General features: G+C 28.0%; 1 protein-coding gene across 1 annotated transcript in view; it reads right to left on the reverse strand.

Annotated features, from left to right (window-relative positions):
- The window catches only part of LOC113374000 (structural maintenance of chromosomes protein 1A-like), a 38,079-nt gene that overhangs the window by 19,898 nt on the left and 2,270 nt on the right, over positions 1-15,911 (reverse strand). Inside the window, exons 4-7 of the mRNA XM_026614259.1 lie at positions 10,619-10,715; positions 8,275-8,423; positions 1,988-2,156; positions 6-218 (exon numbers count right to left, since the gene is read on the reverse strand). Of these exons, the coding sequence (XP_026470044.1) occupies positions 6-218; positions 1,988-2,156; positions 8,275-8,423; positions 10,619-10,715 (628 nt within the window). The remainder of the gene's footprint in view (positions 1-5; positions 219-1,987; positions 2,157-8,274; positions 8,424-10,618; positions 10,716-15,911) is intronic.

Here is a 15,911-nt window from a genome sequence, read left to right on the forward strand (position 1 = left end):
ATTACCGTTTTCAAGTTTCTTTGTTCTATTTCCCACAATTCTCTGTTAAGCTGTTTCAATTCTCTGCGCAAAGTATCAGTACTTTCAAAAATTGTCTGCTTCTTACTTTCAATTGTGTCCACATGTACTAAATGCTCTGTTAATTTGCATTCTAATTTGGCAATGCTTTCCTTCAAAACATACAATTCATAAACTTTTAGTGTAGTTTGTCTATATTCCTGAAATCAATCAATTCGATTTGTATTAAAAAAATATAATGTGAGGGCGTGTTTTGTTTTCACCGAGGAAGAGTCATTGGTATTTGAAAAGTATTGGTATGGATCGATTAAATTTATTTTAAGTAACATCTTTAGTTTTCTTTTATGTATTATTTGAATGGGTGCTTGTTAAGAAGTATTTTGTTTAATCAACACATTTATCACCCTCTGAAAAATTATATATATATATATGTATATATATCTATATATATATATATATATATATATATATATATATGTATATATATCTATATATATATATATATATATATTAGGGTGGTCCTTAAATAGGTCATTTTCGAATTTCCTTGCTCCCAGGGGATCAAATGGTTCCAAATTGATAAAAAACAATTCTCTGAAAGTTTTAGCTCTTATTATTAACGTTTAGATGGAGCGCACATCAATCAAAGTTTGTATGGAAAGAGCATGGAAAAAATTTTGAAAATTAAAAAAAAATGTTTTAGGTATAATGGAAATATTTCTTCACAAAAACGATGTTAGTAAAAAAATAAAAAGTAAAATTTACTACGACAAAAAATAATTTTTACCATCACGCTTTGAAGAAGCACGACTTACTAAGTCAAATAATAAGAATGAAAAATTGAAGTAGATTGTTTGCAGAATCAATTCTTATAAAAACGATTCCAGATACAATAAAATTAAAATCAGACACGAAAAAATTACATGATTATTACAATTGATTATATAATAAATTTATCAAGCAAGTTTGAAGTCTAATTTAGATTCTGTAATGATATAATTATACGTGCAGCTTAGACAAACAATCAAAGTTCATATAATAGCCGGACGCGGAAGCTCGCTTTTCTAAAGACATGTCACGTCCCAAATTGTGCCAGTTTGTTAAGAAAAGCTAGAGATAGATATTAAATAAAGTGTAAAAGTTAATTCAAGTTAATTGTTATATAATAAATTTAATATATATCCAATAGTTGGAATGGAGTAGCGTCATAATATGCCGGGTACAAGCATTTTGCCAATGCAGGTCACAATTTCCATCCGAAACAAAAAAAATGATAAATATATATTTTCAATAGTATAGATTCTAGTTGAACCTAAAAAAGACAAAAAAAAATTAAAAATTCACCAGTTTTTTGCAACTAGATTGTTAAAAAAGTTATAATTAACCCACTTTTTTAAGTTTTTTTAGGTTCGACTAGAATAAAATTTAATCCTGTAAACAATAATTTTGCTTCGTTTCGCTAGGACGTTTAGTTTTTTTTCTATCTTTCCCGCCAATTAGAAAGAATCGAAAAAATTAAAAGCCGGGAAATCGCGCGTCGAAGTTTTTTTTATGCTCGTATACGTGCTTGACGCTTGCACACTATTTCTTCTGTAATTCCGAAAATAATTCGAATTTATTTCTGAAATTTGAGAGATATATTCTTGGCTAGTTTGCAAGAAAAAAATCGATTTTTTTTGAACCTCAAAAGTTCGTTGTGAATATCAACTCTTATCATTACGCTAAAATCCGAGACGAGTAAATCTGACTTTCTTGTAGTGACGAAGTAACATTTTTGCAGTACAGTAAAAGTTTGCAGACTAAGCAAGCGATGATAATTAAAAATTAGTTCAAACAAACGCACTAACAGAAAACTCAAAACAAACAATTGTCTTAACATTTTATTGCATTGACAAAAAATGAATTAGCATTATTCCTTGCAGACAATATTCTTCAAAAAATGTTAGAAAGAACAATCGGCAATACTTACAATTTCTTTCTGCAGCACAGTTAATTTGCCAGCCTCCTTTTTTAGCGCCTTGCAGTTCCGTATTTCACGTAAAATTTTATTCTGGTCTTTATGAATAGATGCTATCTTCCCTTCAAGCCTGATTTTCTCATTGGTTAGCCTCTCATAATCATCTTTCAATTTGTATGACCTAAATATTATCATTGGTGAGCTATTACCAGTATGAGAACAAAATGTGTATTATCATTCAGCAGAAAAAAATACACTAAACTAGTGGTGCATGTCATCGTGCCTTACGGCAAATTGCTGGAACTTCCCGTACCAGAATTAAATTTTTGAGAATAAAAATTTAGTAATCAATAAACATTGATCAATGATTAATAACAATTGTTTTAAACATTTTCAAATAGATAATTATTGTTCATAAAATATACAGTGTCGATCTTATCGCTCAAAACACTTAAGAATGTTTACATTAGCAAGAGGTGGCAATAATATATCTGAGGATATATTTCTAACGATTAGAATAACACATTTGAAACATATACATTTTCAAACTGGATTGTAAATTTAAAATTGATATTTATTTTATTTTATTTGACTTCGTTATATCACATTTGGTCATATACAAACATAATGATATGCAAGTGCATTAGAAATAAATTTATAACATTTTATTACTAAATTAAAATTATATAACTAATTTAGATTTTAAAATAAATTCATATAATATTTTATAATTTCTTTCATTTCTTATTATGCAATTCCATGAAATTGGTTTTATTATACTTTTGTCGTCATAATATTTGTCCAGCAATTCTTCTCGTTGTTTTATAAATCTGTTACATTTAGTTATAATATGTTTTATAGTTCCGTCTTCATCTTCACATTCACAGATGGCTGAAGATTTATTACCAATTTTATTTAAGTGACTTGGAAAATTGCCAAGGTTTAATATGATTCTACTTAACGTAGTTATAAATTTTCTATCTTCATTTTTAAGATTATACCAAGTTTTTTTTTCTAATTTTATTCTCTATTGTCTTATATGTTTTTCCCTTCACCGTGTCATCGCAATTTTTTTGCTCTATTCCATTATGGCCCCTGATGCACGTAATTTTTATCTCATTTCCTGTCAATTTTATATTTTATATTTATACTCAATTCGAATTTCTGTATAAATCGCATCTTCAAGAAGATTTTTATTGTTTTTTACTTACTATACTTATTATTTTTTCTACACAATTTTTGCAATCGGTATATACAATTGCTCTTCTTATGCTCAAGTTTTTAATTTATTTCACCGCTTCTCCTATAGCTACTTATTCTGCAGTATATACTGAGACAAAATTTGGTAGTTTTATCAATTTTTGAAAATCTTTCTTCTCATGAATCATGGCACACCCTACTTCATTATTTACTTTAGCGCCATCTGTGTAGACTTCCTCATATCCTCTACTGTTTATAATATTTGTCTCTTCATTATTAGTATTGACAAAAAATTGTTTACCTTCATCAAACCATAATTTTTTAAGATTAACATGGTTTTCGAAGGCAGGTCTAGCGGTTCCGAAGATATGGGACAAAAAGTGCCAAAAACGGTAACTTTTTTTAAGAGAAACGGTAACGTTTTTAAGAGAACGGAGCGTCCGATTTGAATAATTCAAAAAACATTTTATTTGTATTAAGGGGTTACATGGGTTTCACGGTTTCCAAAAATCAAAAATTTTTTTGTCTTATTAAATTCTATAACATCTCTAGAATATTGTCCTAAATTTTTAAGTCGATCCGACTAATAGTTTCGGAGATGCAGACTTGAAAAGGTGGACGCTTGAGGTCCACATTTATTGTCTCTTAAAACTTTAAACGCGGTTATCTCAAAACTGTGTTTTCAAAGACGATTGTCAAGATTTCTTAGGAACTACTCAACTGATTTCGATGAAATTTTACACAGGTCTTCGAGATATCGTTTACAAGTTATTAAACGAAGGATTTTTTGTTTAATTACAACTATTCAAAAAAAAAAGTATGTCGAGAAATTTTCATCTAAATTTGCATTTTTTTTATAAAAACATTTGCCAAAAATCTAATTTTCATTTTTTTCTTTTTTTCTTCGTCCAATACCTAGTTTAATGTCTTTACTAAAACACGTATTTTTTATTTTTATTTGGGATGATCCTGAAAGAAGTTCTGCTGACAACGCGGAGGCACCTTTTTTCCGAGGGACTGCCGGAAATGGCGTCGTAATAACCGTCAATGTGATTATTTTTTTTTTTGAAAATTTTACACAATGTTTATTAAATATGTATCTTTCAAATAAAAAAAAATCATTAAAATATTTCATTTTTTATATGTAAAAAACATAATTGAGAAATGAAAAGTAAAAAGAAACTTTCTTTTTTCTTTTTACTTTTCATTTCTCTTGTTTATCTATCTGTTAAGTATAATTGTTATTGTTATAATTATATTACTTATATCTATAGTTCTTTTTCCAATTTCTGTCATTTTTTCCTAGTTTATATTAATTTTTCAATATTCATTCTGTAGATCCACTGATGATGACATAAAATACTATGTCGAAACGTTTGGAAAAATTAAAGATTAACTTCTAAATCTTTGCCTTTTATTTGAGTATGCCCTTGAAGAACTTACTCATATTTCTCAACATCAAAACTAACTACTTTAACATATATATACATATATATGATATTCAGTTTTCAGGGCAATACATCAATTGAAAAATGTACTTAACGGCGTGATGTACTTAACAAATTCACAAAAATTTCATTCAAAAATTATATATTGTTCAATTTAAAATGACAAGGATTGGTTTTTTGGTGCATTGTGAACATTTTTAATATGAAATAATTAGGATTGTGCATTGTGAACATTTATATTATGAAATAATTAGGATTAATTCAATTACATGTAAGTTCATACCATATCACTTCTTATATATTAGTTTTATTTAATAATTTCTATCTGTTCTTTCAATCTAGAGTCCACTGAAGATGACACAAAACAATGTGTCGAAACGTATGGAAAAAATAAAAATGTTTTAAAGTCATACAAATTTTTCAATTGATGTATTGCCCTGAAAACTGAATATCACATATTTCAACATCAAAATTATAAAAAATTTAATATATATATATATATATATATATATATATATGTTAAATTTTTATAATTTTGATGTTGAGATACGTGAGATTCAGTCTTCAGGGCAATACATCAATTAAAAACTTGTATGACTTTAAAACATTTTTATTTTTTCCATACGTTTCGACACATTGTTTTGTGTCATCTTCAGTGGACTCTAGTTTGAAGACACAGATAGAAATTATTAATTAAAACTAATAATAAATAAGAAAGTGATATGGTATGAACTTATATGTAATTGTAATAATCCTAATTATTTCTTAATTATAATTGCTCACAATGCGCAATAAAACCAATTCTTGTCACTTTAAATTGAACAATATATAAATTTTAGAATGAGTTTTTTATGAAATTGTAAAGTACATCCCGCTGTTCCGTATTCCGATGCAAGAGAGAAGCCTAAATGTACACCAATGTGCGCACCACGTGTTAAAAGTTAGGTACTTTCATTAACTTCCCGTAGGGTAAAATTTTTGCATTTCTCGACGTTTTGAAGGTTTCTGAACATTTTGGCATACCACAGAAAAAATTTATGTGTGTGCGTGTGTTTTATGTGTCCGCATTTTTTCGTTCACGTTTTTGGGCACACGGATCAACCGATTTGAATGGTTCAAAAAACATTCGATTCCTAATGATAGGCAGATGTGCTGATTAGTTTTTGGCAAAGGCAAGTCCAGCAGTTACGAAGATAAAGAGCAAAGAGTGCAGAAAATAAAAATCGAGTTTTTGAGAGAGCATCCGATTTGAATGATCTAAAAAACATTCATTTAGTAATGATTGAAAGAAGTGGTTATTAGTTTTTGGTAAAGGCAGCCCCAGCCATTTCGAAGATACAGAGCTAAATATGCAAAAAATGGCAGTTTTTGAGAGAACTAAGCATCCGATTTAAATGATTCAAAGAACTTTCTGCTTGTTTTAACAAAATAATTGATTTTAGAAAAAAATGTTTCAACATTTTTTTAAAAATTTTTTTTCAATAAAATTTTTTTTTGTATATCGAAAATGATTCAGATTTTATTTTTAATTCTGACTAAAGTTCTAATATATTTTAAACACATAATTTCAACTTTGCAATTCAGTTTATATAATTCTTATAAATATTAGACAATTTACAGTATTTATTTATAACTAGCTGACCCAGCAAACGTTGTTTTGCTAAATAAGGTATATTCTAAACCTTTTCTAGAGAATCAAAAATATTGATACTTTAAGTGCATAAGGATGTGTTGTTTGAATGATGTATACAATTAGGTATTATAAAAACAATAAACCCCATTAGTTTGTCTATATTTTGTCAATACAATCAAACTGCAAGTTTTATACACTTTCTATAGAAAACATCGTATAATCCAATCCGAGTCTTTTTGGTCTTTCGGCTTATTAATTACGTTTTAAGTTTTTCAGATTCTTTTTGGATTCTGGATTTTGTGTATAATTGTAAATAATACTGAGCTTATACAAAATTTTCAAATTTTTGCGAGGAGAGATAAAAAATGAATTAAGTATTTCTTCTTTGACCTGCTTTTTAAAAGTTTCAAGTTACATTCGATGAATTAAAGTATATTTAATAAAAAGTATATATGTAGAGCAGGGCGAGATACAAAGGTCCAATTTGACTTTGAGCTATAAACTATATTGTGAAAACCATAACAATTATATCACAACAAATAAGACATATCAAACGAACAATTATCTGATTAATTCTACTTAATCATTGTAGAAATGTGCTTTTTTGATGTGTTCCAAAAATTTGTTATCTAGACTTTTTTATCCTATATGCGGGGTAACTTGTAACGGGCAGGTGGCAAAAGGTTTAAAGCCCTATTATAATTTTAAAGGTATTTTACAAAATAATTACATTTTTAACTAATGCTAAAACTAATAACGGAAGAAAATACTCTTATTATGGATTTTCAAAGGTTACCGTTTATCTCCCTCATTTCAAAGATTATCGTTTTCAAATCAAGTTTGTAGCTGATTATATATCTTTTTTCCTCTACTTTCAAATATTATTGTTAAACTATGCCTAACTTTACTGGTTTTTGACACATCGCTGGTGGACCTTTTTAACCCCGGACCTTCATATATTACTATCTATTCTTCGATAAATTCTGGGAAATTATAACTGGGAAAATGTTATTCGGCAAAATGTCCATTTGATCGATACCAAATTTAGGTTCTGAATTTAAAAACATAAATAAAAAATAATATAACCTAGAAAATGTTTTATAAATACCAATGAGTATATAATTATACAAATGAGATCAATCCGAGCACCGTGTTTGAGAAAAATATGCCAAAAAGTGCATTTTTATATTAACATTTCAAAAAAGTTGATATTTAGTTTCTAGTAACACTTGCGGCCCGTTTACTAACGTTTTTATATATAAATAAAACGACAAACAAAACTACTTGCCACAATTTAATCATAATTAAATAATATTCACGTAAAACATCCTATTAATGTAATTGAACATCATCTGTCAAAATCGATTGGCATTTTACGTGTTAGCCACCGTCCATTGTTTTATGTAAATTACGCTTCTACAAAAATTTTCAAATTCAAAATGTAAAGTTTCTACGCGGATTTGAAATAATTTCTCACCCTTTGGACCTTCTCTGGATTGGCACGAATTTTTTGAGACTAAGACTGGCCAAATCGATTCAGCCGTTTTCGAGTTTTACTCGGACATTTGAAAGAGCGCTCCATTTTTATATATAAGATAATCTATTTAAAAATATTCAATATTCCTCGAACATTTCGTTACAGTGTGGGAAGTTCCAGCTATTTGCCTTAAGGCATGCCATACACCCCACTAGTTTCATTTTATATTTAAAACTGAATAATATATAGTGTTCATTATATTCCAAATTGTCTGGATATAAGTATTAGGTTGTAAAATATCTCCCTTCCGCTTTTTTGCTCTTGGTTTATAATACAAAAAGGCGGAAGGGAGATATTTGACAATCTAATATGTTTATGACAATATTACTCGCTATTATTTTATTATTATTTGTTACAATTTTACAAACTGTTACAATTTAAAAACTCGTCTTTGTGTATCAAAACTTTGGAAAATTTTATGATGAAATCAATTACTAGAATTATTTATATGAGTACAATGTAGTAATGAAAAGTGGCTTACCCGCATAAAACATCCAATTTTGAAGTAAGATCATTTTTATGCATATTTGCTATGTGTTCTACTTCCCCTTGGTGAACGATGAAATTCTCAACTTTGGCAAAAATGCCAATTTTTTCCAAGTTATCGACATACTTAGCGTAAGTCACAACCTACAGAAAATTTTTATGTAAGTCAACTAAACATGTAAGTCTAATAATATCTATATTTACTTTGAAATAGTGTTAATTGTCGTACCAAATTATAAGTGTTTATTTTTCTATCATGATTATTTTTCTTAAATTTTGTTTTACATATTATTTACTTATTGTTAGTTTTAATCAATATAGTTATATTGAATGCCACTGAATGAAGGTTAAGATGTCAGCCAAAGCGTGTGGATTTCAAATAAATTCCTAAGCACTTGCATGCAATTTCTTTAGGTGAGAAGAAGTTTATGTTTTCGCGACAAAATTTGATTCATACTGTTTTCTCGACGGTTCAAGTCACTCTGAAACGAATGAGACCAAATTCGGAAAAAGTATGTGTGTGTATGTATAGCTATGTGTGTGAACCGATTTTTAACTTTCGGCCAAATTTTTCTCAAAAACGGCTAAACTGATTTCGAAAATTTAAAGCCATTCGACGTATCTCGATGAGCACGAGCATTCATCAGTTTTGCGCGACGATCGGCCGACCAGTTTCTATGTAATAAGCAAAAAAAAATCTAAAATTTTCATGTTTTAGTCCTCAATTCTTAATCGATTTTAGAAATTCAAGTCTGAAAGATATTGTTTGGGAATCGTGCTAATTAGTTTACGGTAAACATCGGCCGGGCCGTTTTCTTGTAATTAATTGTAGAAAAAAAACACATTTTTTATGAAACTTTATTTGGAGTCGTTTAATTTTAAAATTTCATCAGATGAGATTTTTAACGTTTTTTAAAGTTAGACATTTCATCGACGTTTTCTAAAAAAATGCTGAAACGATTTCAATGTTTCAAAAACCTTTCAATGAAACTCGATAAGGGCTATCCTCTCTTAAATTTGTGCGACCATCGATGGAGCCGTTTCTTTGTAATTAGCAAAAAAAAGTGAAAAAAAAACATACTCACGTTTTAACCAAATATTCTGAATCGATTTTAAAACTTCAAAAATTATTCGAAAGATGTTATTTGAGAATAGTGCTGATTCACTATTGTGAATACTCTTGAACAAAAATCTGCCGAGTCGTTTCATAGTAATTAAACGTTAAAAAAATTGCAATGAATCTTCTTACGTTGATCAAAGTTCGGAAAAATATAATTCAAAATTTGTGCCATTATCGCTTTTGTGATATGACAAGTCAAAATTTGAATTACATAAATTTAAAAGCCATGGGAATAATTTCGATAAGAAGGAGCCGTGTTTGCTAGATGATCGGCCAATCCATTTAATTAGAAATTACCAAAAAAAAGTAAGTGAGCAATCTGCAAAACTTCTCAGCTGCGTAAAAAATGTTACCATTAATTTAAATTAATAAACTACGCCAAGGACTACTTAAATGATACACATAATCTTGTCGGTATTTTCTTACATCAGATGATTAATATTTCACAAAACCATATATTAAGTTTCTTAAAAACATGTTTGATATCACTTAGAAATCGCTATGTTCAATTTTTAGTGAAAACGATAACTTTATCTTTGAAGTAAACAGTTTTTTTATTTAAAAATTTATATATTAATTTTAGTTAACTTTGTCGAATACTACATCTATCGGGAAGTTTGTGCAACTTGCTTGAAGGCAAAATGCCACTTTCAAGTAATTATTGATATGACGCCCTATCTTTAAACTTAAACAAGTAAATATCAATATGAAAAAAAAAAACGGATTGCGATAAATATGTTGATAAAACAAAAACAATTTTAAACAGGCATTCATCCAGATAATAAATAGAAAAAGTAAGACATGTTTCTTAAAAAAAAATTAATAACTCTATACGTTTCGAGTCCCAGTTTGACTCTTCTTCAGTGCAAACTACAGCATTGTGCGAATGTCAATTCGCGATTTGTTCTTTGGGATTCGATATTCGAATTTTTTATTTTTAGTTTATATCTTTTTTGAAATATAATTCAGTTATTTGCGTTATTTCAAATGGAATCTTAGAAGTACACAAAATAATATGATGCTCATCAACAGTGATATTAGATTAAATGGCTTTTTATATTATTGCAATTATATGACTCATCAAGCATTTTTTCCTATGCATTATAAAAACCCGACATATGCGACTGCTCAACATAAAAGACTGATAATATAAAATAGCTAATAAATTCACCAATTGGCTCATATATCTGAAGTTTCGTACCTGGTAGCAAATACTAACCTTATCACTAATTTGATATATGCATTTGTGAACATCAATTGTTCTTTTAAAACTCTCTTCTCTGCCATTTATTTTCAAGTAAGCCTTCACATAAGCCCTGTAATTTAAGTAAGAAACAAATAATTATGTTAACAGTTAGCATAAGTTAACATTATGAATAAAGCATAAGTTAACATTATGAACTATAAGCAGAGATAAATATATATATATATATATATATATATATATATATATATATACTAGATCACCCGACAGACATTGTCCTGTACCCACATCTACGTTTTTTTAATATCCTATACTAATATTTATACCGTTCAGTTAAAAATAAATCATTACTGGTTTTCGAATTACTGTTTACACACCAATATATGAATGATGTTGAATGAAGAACTGTTTCAAATAAAATGATTATTCTCAATTCGCACAGTTAACACTTTAATTATACATTAACAAATATTAAAAAATGTTCAATAAAATTGCAATTTTATTGAACATTTTTTAATTTTGGAAATAAATTTGCAGTGTATAATTTTCAATATACATGTATATTGAAAATTATACACTGCAAATTTATTTCCAATAGCTCAATTTATTTTAATGCCAAAGGTTATACAGTTTTTCAGTCATACCTGTAGATGTGGATTATAAATAAATGATTTTTTGTTTATTCACGACTAAAACATTGATTTTCCAAATTTATCACACAAAAAATCATCGCCTTTGTGATTTGTGGTCATAGCACGTGTTGAAAATTCAGAAATAATTAATATATAGCATTCGCGGTATAGGTACAGTATCACCTTGGATTTTTCTACCCAAAATAGTTGCTTCAATAATAATTTTCATAATTATTTCAACTGGCTTTTAGTAATTTACGATCTTAAGTTCAGAAGTGAAAACAATTTGCACTTCGTCACCACCCACCGGATTAATTGAATTATAACTATTTTAATTCTGATTTTATCAGTACTTGCAATACACTATTTTAAAGGTAATTAAATGAGCTACAACGTTCTCTATCAAAAATTTTACCGTAACTTCTCTTATTTTGAATTGGCAAAGGATTGAAGGACTCGAAAGACACTCTTGTTGGACACTATCAATATTTGTGTAACAGAAAAATAATAAAAAGCAATAATTGGTCAGTAAAAGACCTTGAATTTTTATTTATATACCTTTATACGTAATCTTTTATTTTTTTAAATAGATTTTTTTCATAAAATCAGGAGCTTTTTGGAAATCGTTTGCACTAAAGTTATAGTATTTTCTAGAATCCGTCAAGATCTCTTAAACCAAGTTGATTCTAGAGGAAATACGATTATTTTTAATTTTGGTGGAAATGGCACTCAAAAACTATTTGCTTTAAATGAAAAAAATATTGTATGCGTCTTTTATCTGCATGATAGCTCACTCATTTTACACGCAGAAGTACTCATTTTATTAACTTCCCGTAGGATAAGTTATTGTAATGGGCCGAAAATCGGAATTGAAAATTTTTACATTTCTCATTTTATCATTTCGTTTTGAAGGTTTCTGAACGTTTTGGCATACCTCAGAAAAAATGGATGTGTGTGTGTGTGTGTGTGTGTATGTATGTGTGGATACAAATTTCTAGTCACGTTTTAGGGCGCACGGATCAACCGATTTGAATGGTTCAAAAAACATTCGATTCCTATTGATAGGGAAAAGAGCTGATTAGTTTTTGGCAAAGGCAGGTCCAGCCGTTTCGGAGATACGGAGCAAAGAGTGCAGAAAATAGAAATCGAATTTTTGAGTGAACGGAGTATCCGATTTGAATGATCTAAAAAACATTCAATTAGTAATGATTGGGAGAAGTGTTTATTAGTTTTTGGCAAAGGCAAGCCCAGCCATTTCGAAGATACGGAGCTAAATATGTAAAAAATGGCTGTTTTTGAGAGAACTAAGCGTCCGATTTAAATGATTCAAAGAACTTTCTGTTTGTCTTAACAAAATAATTAATTTTGAAAAAAAAATTTTGTTCCATTTTTTTTTTTGTATATCGAAAATATTTCAGATTTTATTTTTAATTCTGACTATAGTTCTAATATACTTTACAAATAATTTCAACTCTGCAACATTTATATAATTCTTATAAATATTACACAATGTTACAATATTTATAATAATCTATTTGAAAACATTCAATATTCCTCGAACATTTCGTTACGGTGCGGGAAGTTCCAGCAATTTGCCTTAAGGCACGATGCCATAATTGCCTCAAGACAGAATTCCACTTACAGCTAGTTTTAAAGCTTATTTTGAATACTATAAAACCCCATTTTCATATCTAGCCTAATATTGTTCTTAGAACAATTTATAGAGCACCGATTTATTAGGATTTTAATTGATATAATTTTGTTCATTACATGATTTTCGTTTAAATGTATATTTTTAGATATGTTTGCAAGAAACGATGAAAAACGCAAAAAACAACAAATTTTCAGTAGCCAGTAACTTGGAAAGTAATTTCTTTTTTAAAAAACATTATTGAACATTATTCTCTTCTGATTAATTCTTTTAACGATATCCGACCTTAGTTTGAAAGAGATACAATTGCATCACTGAAAAGAGATGTCACCACCCCGGAAAGTGGCAAATGATTCTAAATTATTTTTACTTTTAAACTTGAGAGTAAGATGAACCTAATTCCAAAAATTCATGCAAATTGGAGCACATTAAAAATATTCAGACCCAAAATGCTCCATTGTCTTGAGTATATATTTCGTATCCAATGCCACCCATGTGAATTTTTATTTTATCTTTTTTAGCTAATAATGAAGGATTATTTAGCATATATTGCTATATATTATGTGGTCTTAAGCCACTAAGCTTTCTGAACAGTTAAAAGAATACACCCTCAAAATTTGAGCCTTGTGAAAGCAAGTTAAAAAAATTTTTTTTTACATTTTCAAAAACTCGAGGGATGATGATGACGCAATCGCGAGATGAAAAACATCATTAAAAAAAATTCTAGCTTTGAGAAAACAGGTTAGTCAACTAGTTCACTGGCTCTTAGACTAATAGATAGTGATTGATAGACAAAGGGTAAGTATTATAATTAGAAACTATTAAAATTATATTCAATATCAGGTAAAGGTAAGGGTATGATTTTAAATGTTTTTTTCAGTTTTTCAAAGAACGATGGCTCCAATTAAATATTAACTCAAAACCCTGGAAAAGGTTTTAAAAGAAATTCGGAATAGTATATTAACTGTTTTTAAGGCTTCTAAAAATACAAATTTCCCAATCAAACCTAATTTAAGCTAGTTGGCTTCGTTAATTTGAAAGACTTTGTTGGTAGAATTGTAACTTTTATTTCAAGTTTGAAATTTTTATCTTGAGTTTAAATTTTATATTTATTTAAAGATTATATTTTTGTTTATTCGCCGTTAAAAATTATTCCTTTGTTTCATATATTTATTTGGTTTATTTTTTTACCGAAACTTTCAGTATTGATAATAATTATTATACTGTTACCAAAATAATACCAGTTTTACTTTATTTTTGTTTTGGAAGGTTTTCAACTTTTTATATTTTAATGATTTTTATAAAACTAAATTAAATAAATGTTTAAAATTATATCAAAATATTATTTTTTAATTAATCATATTTTTTATAGCCAATTCAAGTATACTCATCAAGGCAATACAATCAAAACTCCCGACATTATGTTCACGAGTCGCATTTTATCACGGAATTAGGGACAAAGTAGTTATTAAAAAGTCTTATTTATTATAGAATAGAACAGTTTTAGCTCGTTCACTTTCCTACTTTTTTTACTAATCATCTTTAAAGTCAAACGTTCCTTAACATCCCGTAATATGGTACATTTACCTTAAAATGTTTTATTGTCGTACGTTTCGGATCCTGATTTGAAGAAAAGACAAAAAAAACACAGAAAATATAATGCACCAATTACTAAACAAATAATGCCTTTATATTTATCCAAGTTTATTCCAAAAAGTTTTATTACTCAAAAGAATAGCTCTATCAATAAGAGAAATGATAATGAAAATTTTTACAGAACAAGTATGAAACGATAAGTATAATTAATATATCTACCAGAGGAAGTTAAAATTGAATTATTATTCATTTTGGTGTCTAATGATTTTAATGTCTATAAAGCTAATAGAATTAACCTCTTCAAACTCACAAGTAAATTTTAAATGATTGATTGAAATATGGAATCGTTATCTATAAGCACACGAGAATGTCATCAACATATCTAAAGTAAAAGAAAGGTTGAATAGGAAGTTTGGGTGGAACAAAATTTTCAGGTAATTGTAAAGTTGAATGCCAAAGGGGGACAAATGCTAAAACCCATAGGCATACCAAAGATCTGAGCAAAAAAAATTTTTTTAAAACAGAAATAAGTATTACTGAATATGAACTTTAGGATATGTTTAAACCATAATAAATTAATAGTTGTATGATGTTGGATGTAATTCCAATGATCTGAAATGGCATCCAACGGAAGATCTTATGGAACATCAGTAAAGAAAGAGACAACATCAACATCTAGTTTCAAAACGTATAAACAAGTTTAAAATAAACATTTCTACATTCGACGCATTGGCTGTTTTATTGAATTCAATATGATTCAACATCGAACAATAATATATATATATATATATATATATATTGTTGTTATTGTATAGATATATATAAAATTTATTGGCCAGACTTGCGAGAACTAGATAAAAGACTCAGGCAACATGAATTTACAATGCAAAAAAATAGATAACAAAAAATTTAAAAGTACACTTGTGGATCATGCTAATATCAACAACCATAAGTTTGATTTTGACAATTCTCAAATCTTATTCCATGAAAAAGACTTATTAGAATCAATGGTAATAGTTCGGACTAACAATAGCGTAAATCTGAGAACCAACACAAATATTTTACACGACACTTATACAAACATCATTAATAATTTATAATTTTTTCATTTATTTTATTCTCTTCAATAAATTAATCTGTTTTCATATTTATCGATTTTTGTATGCAAAAGCACTCCTTTTGTACATTATAATGATACCCATCCTACTGTCTCCATCTAGATACTTCAGATTTGTTTAGAATATTTCTGTAAGTGTTATACGTTTTTTAGTACTGTGTCAAGCATTACAAGCAATAGTTGCTGTTTTTTGTATATCAAAAATTGAATGTAATCTAAATAAAATATTAAAGAATGTGTAGTATATAAGTAACTGTTTTTGAAATTACAGTGAAGATGAGACATATCATGGTTTCGAAACGTCTGTAATTA

This window comes from Ctenocephalides felis, unplaced genomic scaffold (assembly GCF_003426905.1).
Source record: "Ctenocephalides felis isolate EL2017-DRISC unplaced genomic scaffold, ASM342690v1 CF-g0.4_SCAFFOLD_01604, whole genome shotgun sequence".
NCBI classification, from domain to species: domain Eukaryota; kingdom Metazoa; phylum Arthropoda; class Insecta; order Siphonaptera; family Pulicidae; genus Ctenocephalides; species Ctenocephalides felis.